Source organism: Clinocottus analis, unplaced genomic scaffold (genome assembly GCF_023055335.1).
Source record: "Clinocottus analis isolate CAN_PGR_092001 unplaced genomic scaffold, fCliAna1.0.p SCAF_10, whole genome shotgun sequence".
NCBI lineage: Eukaryota > Metazoa > Chordata > Actinopteri > Perciformes > Cottidae > Clinocottus > Clinocottus analis.
The window spans coordinates 4801852-4816098 of NW_027175821.1; the positions used below are offsets into that span (position 1 = coordinate 4801852).

Below are 14247 nucleotides of genomic sequence, written 5' to 3' on the forward strand. Positions count from 1 at the left end.
ACTTTAATGTTTTTGCTTTAAAGGAAACCAATGCATCCGTACCATTGTGATTACAGGTTTAAAGTTTGTTCACTCTGGACATCCACACCACAGCATCATGATCACATGGCCACCCACATTTGATGTAAATGTCAGACAAAAGAATTGTCCGGTGTACGTCATTTTTAACATGCAGTAATTGGCCTTTGGAATTTGGTTTATCACTGGGCATGTGACAGTGACGCAAAAGCTTGTCAGTGGCCTTCTGGACGAGGTATCCATCACAAAGCGAGGGCCTAGAGGGTCGGCAAACATGCGTCTGACAAAGCTTGTTGTCTAGAAATGCGATGATTTCTCCAAACCCCCATATTGCTTTATTGTGACTTTATAGCAAACATAGAATTATACACCTTTCAGAGGTAAAACATAGTATTTAGTGCTAATTAATGGAATCAGCCATTGTGCTGAATCCAAAATGTGACCATACGTGTGTAAATGTGACACAAGGTTCGCCTCCCCCCTGATATAAAAAGCTTCATCCTGGCTTGTAAAGAACTAGTTGATGGTTTGACTGCCATCCATGCCTGAAATGTTGTTTTGGATGGTATTGTCCTTCGACCACGGTAAACAACTTCGCTCCACCCAACCCCTTGCATTCCCTGAGTTTCAATGAACTCTGGTAATCTTGCCCCATTGCCCTTTTCCACAGGCAAACTATTCCCCCCCCCCTCTCCTCCTGACATCCCCCTCCCCCTGCTCCCCATAAAGAGGGTTGGGTGGAGCTGGGCCGGCAGGCCATGCTCTATTTCTGTCGGCTGCTCCCGCTGAATCCGTTGGTGCGGGCTCGGGCTAGATTGCCGGGGTGACGATGTAAACAGACACTGGTACACACGGCCCTCTTGGTCACATCTATCATGACCGGGTGGGCTGGAGTGGATTGCATGTTGCTTCATCATGCATGATGAAGATTTGTACATAAACATAACTTTGCATTTCTTTTCATTAAGCCAACTGTTTTAAGCCAACAGAATTAAGCCAACTGTCTCACACAGCGACTTTTATTAGTCCACCAGTAAAAGTATATTCAATTCCTAGATGTGCTGCATTTCATTTACAGATTGTGTTCAGCTTCTTGGATTACACTGCAATCGTAGACAAGTATATTTCATTACTGGTTTCATCTGTTCAGCTCCGGTAGGGGAGGCTTCCAACAAAGGACTATATGAAGGTCGTAAAGTGTAGGACATTACAACAAACAAACACTCTTTTGAATCGACCTCACGCAGCTCAGCCTACACTAAAAGCAAACCGTGGCCTTGTTCATGACACAACAATTAGGTTCAGAATGACAACGCAGAATACTCAGTGTAGCCATGCACTTCATCTTAGGATAAAGCTGAGGATTCCTTTGCTGTTTGTTGCCGAGTCTCAGGTCAGTCTTCTGACAGCTGCTGCAGCGCTATTGCTTCATGTGTCTCCAGTAACAGTGCCTTCCACCAACATGTTTTCCATGCATGACTTTGTAATAGCTGTAAATATAGCTTAGCGTGTGTATGTCAGAGGTCAGGTGCTTGTTTCTTTGGGGTTGGGTCATCGCTGGTCTACAACTCTGTTGTTACAGGCCACCGATTGAACACACACTGCTTCTGCAAGCTTTTTTATCACACCTCGCTATCTGGTATCATCTTGCAGAATAGAAACTGTTTCCTTTTTTAATTCCACTGCCAGTGGCAGCTGTCAAGCTGGCTGTCTGGCTGCCAGTATGTTACTCTGCTCACACTGTACTCGTGTAATGTCGTGTCTGATGGAGGAACTGAGATGATGTTTCACAACCCATGTCTCCAAACCCTATGACCCCTTTTATGTATAAGAAGTGTACGTGCATGGGTGTGTCTATTAGACAGTGTATTATCAATCTGCAGAGTAACTATTAAATATAGCTAACGGTAGGATACTTGTCTTCCACCACTCCCTTTCATGTGCTGTTATGTACATGCGCTCACAGTAAGGTATGCACATGCATGGGGTGCAACACTCTGTGTGTGAGCTGTCTCATCGCTGCCCACAAGAGCAGGGAAGCCCCAGAGTCCCAGTTCCTTCTTGTTACAACAGAATCTGAGCAGACTCACTCAGATATCGGCTGCTCTTCCATGAACACAACAACACAACTCAATATTACACAGGCACACTATAGGAACCAGGTCACCCGGATCATTGTCAAGCACTTCATTAGTTTAAAAGGCATTCAGTCCCCTTTGTTGTAAGCACATTTTTCAACAAAAGCTTTACATTTCTGTGCCATTGCTGTTTTGATAAATATTTTATGATTTAAAAAAAATATTCTGTGTCAAACTCACTGCAACAGTCAAAACAATGAAAATGTAGGTGCTTAATTTATACTGTAGGGTTTGTGATGCTAAGTATTATAATTCAGAAAACACAAATGAAACAAAAACATCGGTAAAACATATATTAGTTACATGACAATACAACAGATCACTGCTTGCTCATTGCAGTGCAGGAAACGGCAACAACGAGCCCTCCACAGAGGAATAGAGTGGGAATAGTCTGACACCTGCTGGGATAAAACCAGTAATGCACCATAGACAAACAGGTGCATTGATGAATAAAAAAAACACATGATGTAGATAACATGTAAGAGCACCACAATAATTGTAGATATGTATATGTTGGGATCTTATATTAAATATAACTTAATACGAGCATGTCAAGAGCTGAAACTATTCCAACATCTTGTCAAAATCTAAATCCAAAGGCGAGATCTACAAGGTCTCTTATTAATGATTAACATTTATTAGTCACCAATCTTGACTATTCTCTTTCCTCGTGGTCCATCCGTCACTGGCTCGGTGATGTGGGCCTTATTCAATGTTTTATCAAGTCGGAGGATCAGAAGGTGCTGCCACTGGTCATCGCTCTGTCTTGTGATTGGACGTCACGAGCAGCGATCGTCGCGTCAGCCAATCCCCGCTCTTCGTTTCCTCATTTCCCCCTCCCCCTTTCCTCCCTCCCTTCGCTCCATACCCTTAAAGTGACGTCACGTTCCGCAAACGCGATACGCACTGGGTTTTTTTAGACACAAGAGGGTCGCACATTGCGGTAACAAATTGTTGTCAACTCGGAGAAGAGAAGGAGTTTCTTTCCACTCAAGCATTGCTGCTGTTTACGACAGACTATTCATTCAAAGGTAGGCTGTCAAAACGTGTCCTACGGTGTTATATTTGTGTGTTTATGAGCCTTAACATTAAGACCATCATTAACTTAGGGTCCTGGGAAACGGAACAGTGCTATGGGCTGGGGCCTGCAGGTGCCATATCTTATTAGCGTATAATATTTCTTAAACATTATAATGATGACCGACTGTTGGCGCGAAATAACGTTATTATAATACTCCTGTTTTTACAATACTGATACTAGTCGACCGTTTACATTGTAAGGCTCGTGATAAAATGGTAATATTTAGCTAATAACAAGCTAGCTTAATAGCTTAAATTAACGATATGCGGCTAAATGTCCTTTCAGTTTGTAGCAACAAAGACCCCATTTTTATTTTCCTGCTGTAACCGCTCAAGGATATATTATGTATGTGTATGCGTGTGGCCTTTTGTTCCCTTTGTCGTGCTGGGCTCAGCCCGTGTATTTGCATCGTGTGTATGTGTGACATGGCTGTGGTTCAGATTTTTTACCTAATTACGGTCAATGGGGTGTCTTCACATACAGCCTCTTGGTCTTGTGACGCCTCCATTAGACGCAGAGAAAGTAAACAAAGGCTGCTGAGGCTCCAGAGCTGTGTAAGCACAGTCACACATAAAAAAAAAAAAAATCATACATTTCTTTTGGTATTGTGTCATACTTCTCCTGGACACAAGTAATTAAGATGCCATGCTATCTACCCAGAAAAGTCCCCAGTGTTTCTATCGTTGCTGTTTACATTCCTCTCGATACGCATACACACATAATATGAAAATAGTATTGTACAGTGACAACAAATGGATGACATTGTCAAGTTCGTCTTGACAATACATTTCCACGTCTACATAAGTAAGGGAACTTGTTGATGATAAGGGGAAGTTTCCTTAGTCATCCATGGCACTCGGCATTTACGAAATCAGCTTAACAGGAGCTGATGCCAGCAGCCCTGAATGGGTTCACAAAATTAATCATTTACTTTGTTGTGTCCATTATGTAGTCTACAGAGGTATTGTTTAAATCAAGGGTTAATAACTCCCAACAGTTAAGTGGCTTATTTGTTGTTGTACATAGTTTATTGCTGCTCATAGTAACGCATATGTTAATGAACTGACTACGCCTGTTTACTCCCTTGTCAGTAATACCATTTTTCAGAGGGATGTCTCAACTGCACTTTCTGTACGTAATACCATTGTGTAAGCAGTGTGCGAAACTCATTCACTTGGCAAACAAATGGCAAACATGCAAATACACACACACACACACACACACACACACACACACACACACACACACACACACACACACACATTGCCAGCCTTCCCAGGAGAGACGAGACCTGTAAATCAAATCGCATCTCATCAGAACATAATTTGATATCAAAGTCCGGTGCAGATTAATGTGGGTACAATAAAGCCAATGTCACCCACAAGGTGACCTTTGATGCTGTATAAACATCCTCACTGGTGTCAGATTACTGATTGTTTGTCAGGTCCCTTTTGAAAGAAGCTCCTCTCAGCCCGTCAGCCGGTAATGTAACACTCTTTATGGTCACAAATGACTTGTGAGGTGGTGCAAAGATCCGACAGCCATCAACGCTTCGCTGTTAACAGGGAGAGATCTGGTGATTGTGTCATTTCACTACTCCTTCCTGCCTCAAGGTACAAACAAAATCAAACCATCAGGGATCAGTCTGTTTCCCCTGGAGCATGGTAACCATAGTTGCAGAGGCCTTGCCATCTGTCAGGCGGTAAAATCTCCAGACGACTTTTTAAATAAGCGCTGCACAGAGAAGCTTACTGCTGATGTTGAAGCAGGATGTTCTCCATTAACAGTTATTTTCTTCTATAAAATGTATTCTGTTGTTTAACATTACCCAAGAGTCCTCTTTAAGCCATGTTATTAATATTATTACTAAATTAGGTAATCAAAGAGAGTTGTTATACTTTGAACCTGATAAATACAATCTTGTTTTTCCAAATTAACAACCGTTTTACTGTCTACCAATTGGAAAAATGCCCTTTGACTTATTTAAATTTACAGCTACGGCATTGCTCTGTCATGGGCAGAGGATTGGTTGTGGATGGAGAAGCTGAGCACAACGTAGTTGGAGCGCTATTTAGATGTTTACAGTGTACATATACAACGTGACAGAGGAATCCAGTGAGGCCAAGCAGAGTTTTCCATCTGGCCCACTGTCCTCTGCTATGGCTGTTCTACATGAGCAAATCCAATGATGAGGGCCAGCATGAGGGTCGCGAAGGAGTCAGATCCGCCTTATCAGAAGCCATTAGGTTGGGAAATGCACTTTCTCACGAGGTGTGGAGTGGAACGGTTAACCTTTAGACGCAAAGCTGATACCAAACATTTATTAGACTTTCCAAACAGCTTCAGAGATAAAGAAAACAGTTCCTGGATCGACAACAGCGTCAAAACCTTTCCTCAACCGTGTTGTGTTGGTCTTACACCCACACACGGAAACCATGAATGTGTGAAGTTGTGTTTCCGAGTAAAGAGAAAAGTGTGAAGATACAAGGAGAGCCGTTTGGTCACTGTAATGTCTCTCTCTTTTTCCCATGGTTCATTTGATTAGCCTCGCCCTGCAGTCTGTGAAGCTGACTCCTCCATTTGTAAAGTCTGCGTGTGAACACTAAGAAAATAGTGCTTATCTCGGGCAGTTCTGCTGTGACCGGTGATTATTGACTGTTGACTCAAAAGACACACTCAACATGCTAGGCTTCTCTCTCCCGTGATCGTTCGCCACGTGAGACTGAGACTGCAGGAGATGAGTTAAGGGGTTAAGGAGCAACTACGAGCTCTGCACCGTTGTGGGAAACAGTGCATCATTTATGTGCTCGGCTGGAAATGTTGTGTTCTTATGGCAGGACTCGCTGGAATTTAGTGTCTAATGGGACACTCGAGGCTGAATCTCACACACACACACACACACACACACACACACACACACACACACACACACACACACACACAGGCACACAACACACACATTCTTCGCGGTCGAAACAATACCACATTGTTGTGATTTTGCGACAGAATTTGGATACATTCACATGACGTTAACTGCAAACTAGTACGATGGCGGACTGTTTAAGCACCACAGCTCAATAATAAAAACTGTTATTGTATTACATACTTAGTATCTCTCTACTAACTGTAAATAATTGTTTTATTTACCTTTTTGTAATGCACTAATGTAGCATGATGGCATTTCAATTATGAAGAATATTATATGATATTCTCTTTTACAGGTATGTTACATAGGACCTGCTGACCTGAGAATTGCCTCTCACAGTTTTGACATCAGCGCTGGCATTGGTGTTCACACGATAGTACACCCGCGCCCTCTGCCTGTCTCTTTACTGTATTGTTGTCTGAGTCAAAGTAAAATTAGAAAAGTAACACCTTCACTCCTATTTGCTTGCTCTTCAGGTGACCGTTTGTCCCAAAGATGAATTTTGAGCAGCCCCCTCCGTACCCAGGCAATGGCCCCACTGCTCCAGGCTACCCGGCCCAAGGCCCACCTCCACAGGGCTACCCGGCTCAGGGTTATCCCCCACAGGGATACCCTGTGAACATGGAGCAGCCCAACGCAGCGTACCCCAACTACCCTGCAGGACAAATGGGCCCGGGAGGTCCTTACCCGGGCCCAGGGCAACCTCAATACGGGTACCCTGGACAACCGCAACCACAGTTCGGCTGGCAGGGGGGACCCCCACCTGGGCCAATGTATGGAGAGGCTCCCAAAAACACAGGTGAGTGAGAGCACGCGACGGAGATTGATGCAAATATCCAAAGCTATTCATTATGTTGTCAAAACAAAAGATGTGTTTTGCCAAAAATAGTCTTCACGGTAGAACTTGACGAGGCTACTCGTCTGACCAAATACTCTCCTTTTGACCAAATGTTTTGACTGTGATGAGGGCTGAGAGTCTCAACGGGCCGCGACGACCAGGAAGGAGAGGCGAGCTAATCTGCTGACATGTTTACTGAGGGCTGATCACTTGCCTTGTCACCGTGTTATTCGGACAACACTAACTTTGTGCTTGATCCAGTGTGATAAAAGTTAGTTTTCAATTGTGTTTTACAATAGAAGGATAGAAATACTACACTTACAATACATATATAAATGTATACAACATGTATACAAGACATAAAGATAGAAATAAACGTTTTTAGTAGGTATTAATTACTGAAAATGGCGTTTATTCCTTTTTTATTAGCGTTTAGCTGCGCCGCCAAAAATATTTGGTATGGTTGGGAGTCTCATGTATTTAAGGATCTGTGGGAAATGTTTGTGATAATAGAACATTGATTCAGAAAGTGGAAAGTATTGAGGGGATCATTTGAATTTGATCATAACATTTGAACAGTTTTGCACTGTTCAACTCTGAAGAAAGACGCCTACGGCTGTCTGTCGGTCATGTGACTCATCTCAGATAGAATCGGTTTGCGTACAGGCCTTTTGTTAAAAAGAAAGGATAAGGAAAAGGCACAGGTGGATAAAATGAGTGATGACTGAATCCCATTAAGCTGTTTTTGGTTTCCTGCTCCTGCTATTGTTCATGCTGGCTCATTGTCACACTGTCACAGCTTAATGGGACACTTGAATAAAACGGAGACAACATAATGTTATTTAACTTTGACAACAAGGGAGAATGTCTGCTGTTAAAAGGACCTATTATTTTTCATTTTCAATTCATCTGACATTTATAGTCCGGATAAATTGATTTCGCTCAAAAGTTTTTAAAAGTGGTGGAAAACTACTCGTCCTAGTTTCTCACAGATCAAGATGAAGCTCTCCACCCCTAAAAAAAACACCGTAAATGTTTCCTGTTCATTCTGTCTTTTGACTATTTGATCGAGATGTGTTCATCAAGAAAACCAAAAGAACAGTAAAACCTGCCAGCGCTCAGAACAAGTCATTAAGCATTCAGAAGTGTGAAGTCAAGCCAGGTTAAGATAAAAGGTGTGCCGGTGCAGTAGCGCCTCCCAGCTGAGCATCCAGAACGGAGCACAAGCTGTGAAACAAAAAAAAGCACACATGTCACGGTCATAAAATATTCAAACTGAATGTGCAAAGCCAAGCTTTCAGAGAGCACCTTCTTAAACACCTCTTTGTGTTAAGGAGAGCGGTGAGGTGGTACTGCTCATGGAGCTGATCAAGATAAGCCTCTTCTGGCGGATCAAAAGCGGAGTGTTTCCGCTGTTGAGGCCCCTTCGCTCTGAATTATCTTTGATAGGAGACGCTCAGTATTAAATATTGGCCAATCATTAACCGGTCATTTAATTATCCGAGCCCGGCTTCACTTAATCTCGTCACCTTGGTAAAGCGCCGGCCTCCCATGTCATGAGTCACTGCCCCTGGTTATTGTGTGCTGGACTCCTGTTCCCCTGCACATGAATGATTAATCGCAGACACAAGGAACGGGAGATGTTTTCATTCGGGGCCTGTTGTTTTTCTTTGTGTGTGTGTGTGTGTGTGTGTTTGTGTGTGCGTGTAACAGATGGGGGAACTCTCCACATACGGGGAAACACAATCCTGTCGCATGACTTATTTAGACGTATTGACCGAAGGTGAAGGTGTAAAGCGAAGCCACCGCTGTGCTGGTCTGGTTGACGCGTAAGCGCTCTGAAAAAAAAGCTCCTTTTTTTTTCACCGTTTTTTTGACGCTTGCCTCGCAGCGGCGCTCGTGTTACACGCCTGTAACGCCGCCCGATCACAGCTCTTTCTTGACGGGCTGCTGTGGCATTACCATGGCGATGCGCCTCCCGCGATGAACGCAATTAGAGGAAAGAAAAAAAAAAATCCTAGCGGCCTCCGGTTACACTCCAGCTTCCCGCTGAAGACTTTGAGGGTGAATCTTCTCCATGTTTCTAATGCGATTGGAGGAAATGAATCACTAATTGCTTTCTTTTAAATTGTCTCCCCCTCTCCTCTGTATCTCCGTGTCAACCCCGTACCATCCTCCCGCCCTTCTCTCTCTCTCTTTCTCCCTCTCTTTCTCCCTGTCTCCCACTCCAGTGTACGTGGTGGAGGACAGGAGAAGGGACGACTCGGGAGACACTTGCCTGACAGCCTGCTGGACGGCCCTGTGTTGCTGCTGTCTCTGGGACATGCTGACATAACTATTCCTCCAACAGTTCACCCCCGTTACTCCCCTCCCAAACCCGTTGATTTCTGTGCCTCGAGCCCCACCCCTTCATCTGCCTTAGACCTTACACTCCTTTAAAAAAAAACCCTCTGTTTCACTCCTCTGCCCGTCTATAAATGAAAGCCTTGATTCCCATACGTCTCTGTCTGGTGCCACTTGCTCGACCTCGATGTGAAACCCTCAGCACTGACCGGCCGACCCCCGTCCATGAGCTACTCTGTAGCAGCTTGTACCTAGCTTCTAAACATAACCTCCTCGCTATAATCGCACATGCACACACACACATAAACATATACACGCACACACACACACACACACACACACACACCCACACACGCACGGTATACTTGGATCTCAGGCTCATCTAGTGTGAGGCTCTCTTGGCACTTTATGACGATTACCTCTGTAAGATACTACTCCTGCCTGCCCTGTCAATCATCTCCAGCCCTCCCCCTAACCCCGCCCTCAGCTTCGCCGATGGCAACCCTCCCCTCTCCTCCCCTCTATTCACCCCCGAAGGGCACCAAGACCCCGGCCGTTGGTGAGCCACAGGGCGCTCTTAAGAAAAATAATGCTTGAAATGTATCCCTTTCATTTGCACAGAAGCCGTTTTTTGCCGACTTACGTCTTCAGGTGGATACACGTGAATGCATTTTTAAAGATGACAGCGGTTTATGTTTGATTACTGTTAACAGTCGATGGCCACGATGGGTTTTTTTCCACGATCTTAATATGAAAAAAAATATTAGTTTTTATTACATACCTTGGAAATAAAACTCGAAAATGTGAAAAAAAGGTTTGGAGATAAAAACAATAAAAAAAAGAAGAAGTGATTGCTTAACAGAAGAAACCAAATGACCTGTCAGATGCCTTTTTTGTTGTTGTTTTGCTTTGGATGATAAATTTGCATTAAAATGTATTCCCGTAAAAATGAAAGGCTTTGTCATTTGTGTATATTGTTGGTTGTATGCGGGTGTGTGTGTGTGTGGGAGGTTAAAAGACAATGGAGAGTATGGATCAGCACCCTGTAGCCGCCGGGGCCTGGCCGGATCCATTCAACTATTTATAACACAGCTGCGCGTGCAGGATGCTGGTTGCGACATGGCCGCCGGCCTGATCCACTGAAGTGAAACCAAAGAAGTGGAGAGACGATGGAACAGATTACAGGAGGTGTCGCATCCCCCTAATGCGCAGCGGTGGAAAGAAACTAAGTATATTTACTCTTGCATTGCATTTGATAGTTTTGTGGTATCTGTGATTGATTATTTTAATATATTTTTTTACTTCACTATAATATATGTGAGAGGGGCAGTTAGTTACATTTCAGATTAAAGGTTAATACACACAGGAAAAGGATCAGTTTATAAAATAGGATGCATTGTTGTAGATTGCAGCCTTCCACTGCCTCGTGGTGCTTTGCTGCTGTGAGTTCAGGGTCCAGTCCGGTGTGCGTTGGCTCGCTGTCTCTCACTGGAACGCCGTCAGCGACGTCTGTCCCCTCGCTACTGCAACAAGTCAACATGTCCGCTGTGGGAAAGGCCCGTCTTGCCCCTGCAGGCAGTTCCTTCCACCTCACGTCTTGGTCTTTGCTGTGATTTGCGTCGTCGGCCGAGAAAAAAAACAAGTTCTTGCTTTGCCTTTATGGGTTATTGAGTGTAACTTTTTTTTTTTTTTTTTAGAGTGGAAAATTCAATTGAAATGATTTTCGCCCGAGCTTGCAGCAGAACAAAATGTGAAGCGGTCTGAATACATTGTGAATGTACTGCAGTCATGTGATCCATCGTTATTATACAATATTGATTATAGATGCGTTAAGCTGCTCTAACACTGCTGGAAGGGCACGAGTGGAGTCAAATTATTCCAGCAAAAAAAAAAAAAAAACATCAATCCGTAAGCACTTGGAGTTAACGGGCCTCATTGCAACGGCTACTTAAACGGCACATTAAAATCGATGAACAGTCGGCGTAAAAAAACAACAAAATTGGCCCCCATGTGAAGTAGTACAGTAGCTGTGTGGTTGTTTACTGGCACGGCATCAAGACATCAGGGTCATTTGTGTATTAACGTTTTCACAAACAAGAATATGTGGAGCAAGAAATGCTATTCAGCGAAGTTGATGCACGATTAACGAATTATTGTAGCTTTTTCTTTGTCATTGCATAACACTGCATTACTTTGAAATGCAATTAATGGTAATGTAAGAGCCATTTGAGTCTGGTGGAAGTTGCTCCTGTAAAAAGAACATCAATTGTTTTCACACACACACACACACACACACACACACACAAAAGAAAAATGAGATGCAAGTGAACTAGACGCTGCTCAGTTGAAGTAAACAATTATGTTTTATTGATAAGGTTCTCAGAAGAGTCTCGTTTCAGTGAATGTATAAGAATCATCCTTTTGATAATACTGATTTGGTACATTATGACATCCAGCACGAGTCTCTTCACAGTGAGAGGGATCCATTACTGCTACCGCTGTTGGGATCTAGGACAGAAATTATCTCTGCTTCCAAACCAAAAAACAGTCAAAAACAAGAAACTGGGGATTGATATTGTAGATATGGAATATTAGAGTGCCACAAAACTCTAGAGTAGTAAGACCAGCTAAAGATTTTGCACATTACAAGCCACTTCCTCTTAGAAATATAAAACTCGATATTCTGGACAATATTCTACTGTGCTGCATAAAGGTAAATCTATACACTGTACATCGAAATATAGCTCGAAAAAACAGATTTCACAGTTTTAAAGACTTTATTTAAAGTATAAACCGTTTTTTTTTTTTTTAAAACACTTTATTACATAAATTATTCTTTTTGAGAGTGACTATTATTTGCCCTGGCAGCAAACTGAAATTAATACAAAAACCAAAAAAAAAAAAAAAAAAAATCTTACATATTTTACAAAAGAAAATAAACTCGTCCATTAATGTTCATTTGGAATAGAACTGGTGACTCATTCATGATTGTCATATAGTACTAAGAATAAATAAATAAAAAAAGAATAAAATAAATAACTAACTTAGCATGTTTTCCGGACTCTGTGAGCGGTGTGTGTTGGATCGTTCTGTACAGAAGTGCCTTGGTGAAAGTCTCACAATTCTACCGCGACTGAAACGTACAAAACTACGGCATCTACGATATTACGCAACATCCTGAAATTTAGTGTAGTCGGACACATATGTAGGAATATGATTTCTTCACGCCGCTTCAAAATAAACAATGCTGTGATACCACTGTCCACAAATATAGCCATCACTTTTTTTTTTTTTTTTTTTTTTTTCTTTTGTTCACTTAAGTTTTTTTTTCAAAAAGTTTATTCTTCCGGTCCGTCAACAGCTCGGACTCGTTCGAGGATGCCGTTAGCTTGTGTGTGTGTGTGTGTGTGTGTGTGTGTGAGTGTGAGATGCCTGGTTGGGTGTGCGCCGCCTCGGCAGCAGAGGACTGGTCCGTGGGAGACGATGGGAGGCCTGAGACAGGGAGACGACTCGTAGTATTGGACGACCTTTTGACATCGCCGCGTGTGTCGCTGCTTATGACGTCCTCCGTTGATGTGGCGTGGTTTTTTTTTTTTTCCGGCTGCGCTCCGGAGAGGCTCCGCCTCCGCTTTGGTCCCTGTGCCTTCAGTGTCCGTTAGAGACAGGAAAGCCTTCGGCGCGGTCTACGACCCTCCCACCCCGCCGCCGCGCACTCGCTCGGTAGCCGTCGTGGCCGCTCTTCAGTGTGACCCAAGAAATATGGGCGAAAAATATCACTATCTTTTTTAAAAAGGGGAATCTTCTTATTCGTTTAAGCAACAGCTCTCAAAGTTCTTCAGTGCTTTTTCAGTTGTTCAAAGGAAAGAAAAAAAATCGCTCCACTAAACTTTTACATTTTCTTTGCCTGTGGCAGTAAAATTAACAATAATCTTGTTTGTTTTTTTTCTTCTGATAAGTCATTCTTTTCAAAAGTCCCTGCAGCGTTCCGTGAGTAACCCCGTGTGTTGGTTGATGCTCCGTGGGTTCGGAGAGGAGTCGGGTCGAGGAGGCCGGGTTAGGAAAAGAGGAGCAGGATCCAGAGAAGTGAAAAGTGGGGAGAGAGGGAAGAGTCCGCCCTTCAAAACAGTTTCAGGTGGGCTGTTACCTCTTGCCCATCTCGTTCTGTCTGAGGAACTGGATGTTGTTGCTGCTGTCAGCCAGTTCTGGATACTGCTCCACCGGCAGCACGTAGTATCCGTCGTAGCCTTGTACTCGACCTGTCGCTAGGAGCTGCTGTCTCTCCCCCTCCGTCCACAGGCGGCTACCTCCCTTCCCGTCCCTGGCCCTCTGCTGCTCTTTGGCCCAGGCCCCGGCCAAGGCCCTCTGCCTGGCCAGCTCCAACAGTCTTACCTTCTCTTCGTCCACCACGTCGGCCGTGAGCCCGTAGCGAACGCTCAGCACCAGCGCCGGCACCGCGAACTCCACCGTCACCCCTCTCCTCGAGCGGCCGCTCACCGTCACGTTGATGCCGCTCTCCAGCGACTTGCGCCCGTTGGTGAGCCCCAGGGCCAGGAGGTCGCTGTCGGCAGAGCCCACCTTCACAAAGTAGTGGCAGTCCTTCCCCTCCTGCGTGTAATGGGTGCCTTCCAGGTACTGGGCGCCGTTGAGCACCAGGGACACTTTGCGGCTGTCGTCGCTGGCCAAAGCCGACACGCCGGCCACCACGCGGCCCTCCTTCAGGGCCAGCATCACCCCGCGGCCTATTATGGGGGCGCTGGTGCCGAACCAGTGGCCCGGCTTGTCCTTGCGCCTCCGGCGTTCCTTGTTGAGGCGCCGGCCCTCCAGGGCCATGAAGGCCTGGTTGTGACGCTCCGCCGCCTGCTGCACGCCGGTGATGAGCTGCATGGGGGGGGGGGGGGAAATA

The 14247-nt window shown here is 44.4% G+C and overlaps 2 protein-coding genes across 9 annotated transcripts in view; one reads left to right on the forward strand and one right to left on the reverse strand.

Annotated features, from left to right (window-relative positions):
• The first annotated feature begins 3055 nt into the window (after window positions 1-3055).
• On the forward strand, window positions 3056-10287 carry zgc:165573 (cysteine-rich and transmembrane domain-containing protein 1). The gene is made up of 3 exons (XM_068581192.1): window positions 3056-3187; window positions 6640-6962; window positions 9233-10287. The coding sequence occupies exons 2-3, from the start codon at window positions 6659-6661 to the stop codon at window positions 9334-9336; spliced, it is 408 nt and encodes a 135-aa protein (XP_068437293.1). The 5' UTR covers window positions 3056-3187; window positions 6640-6658; the 3' UTR covers window positions 9337-10287.
• Window positions 10288-11688: 1401 nt separating this feature from the next.
• Window positions 11689-14247, reverse strand: part of tenm2a (teneurin transmembrane protein 2a) — a 199878-nt gene continuing 197319 nt past the window's right edge. For all 8 annotated transcript variants that reach the window (XM_068583910.1, XM_068583892.1, XM_068583902.1 and 5 more), the window contains one exon: window positions 11689-14222. In XM_068583910.1, coding sequence (XP_068440011.1) covers window positions 13485-14222 — 738 coding nt within the window. In that variant the 3' untranslated portion in view covers window positions 11689-13484. The remainder of the gene's footprint in view (window positions 14223-14247) is intronic.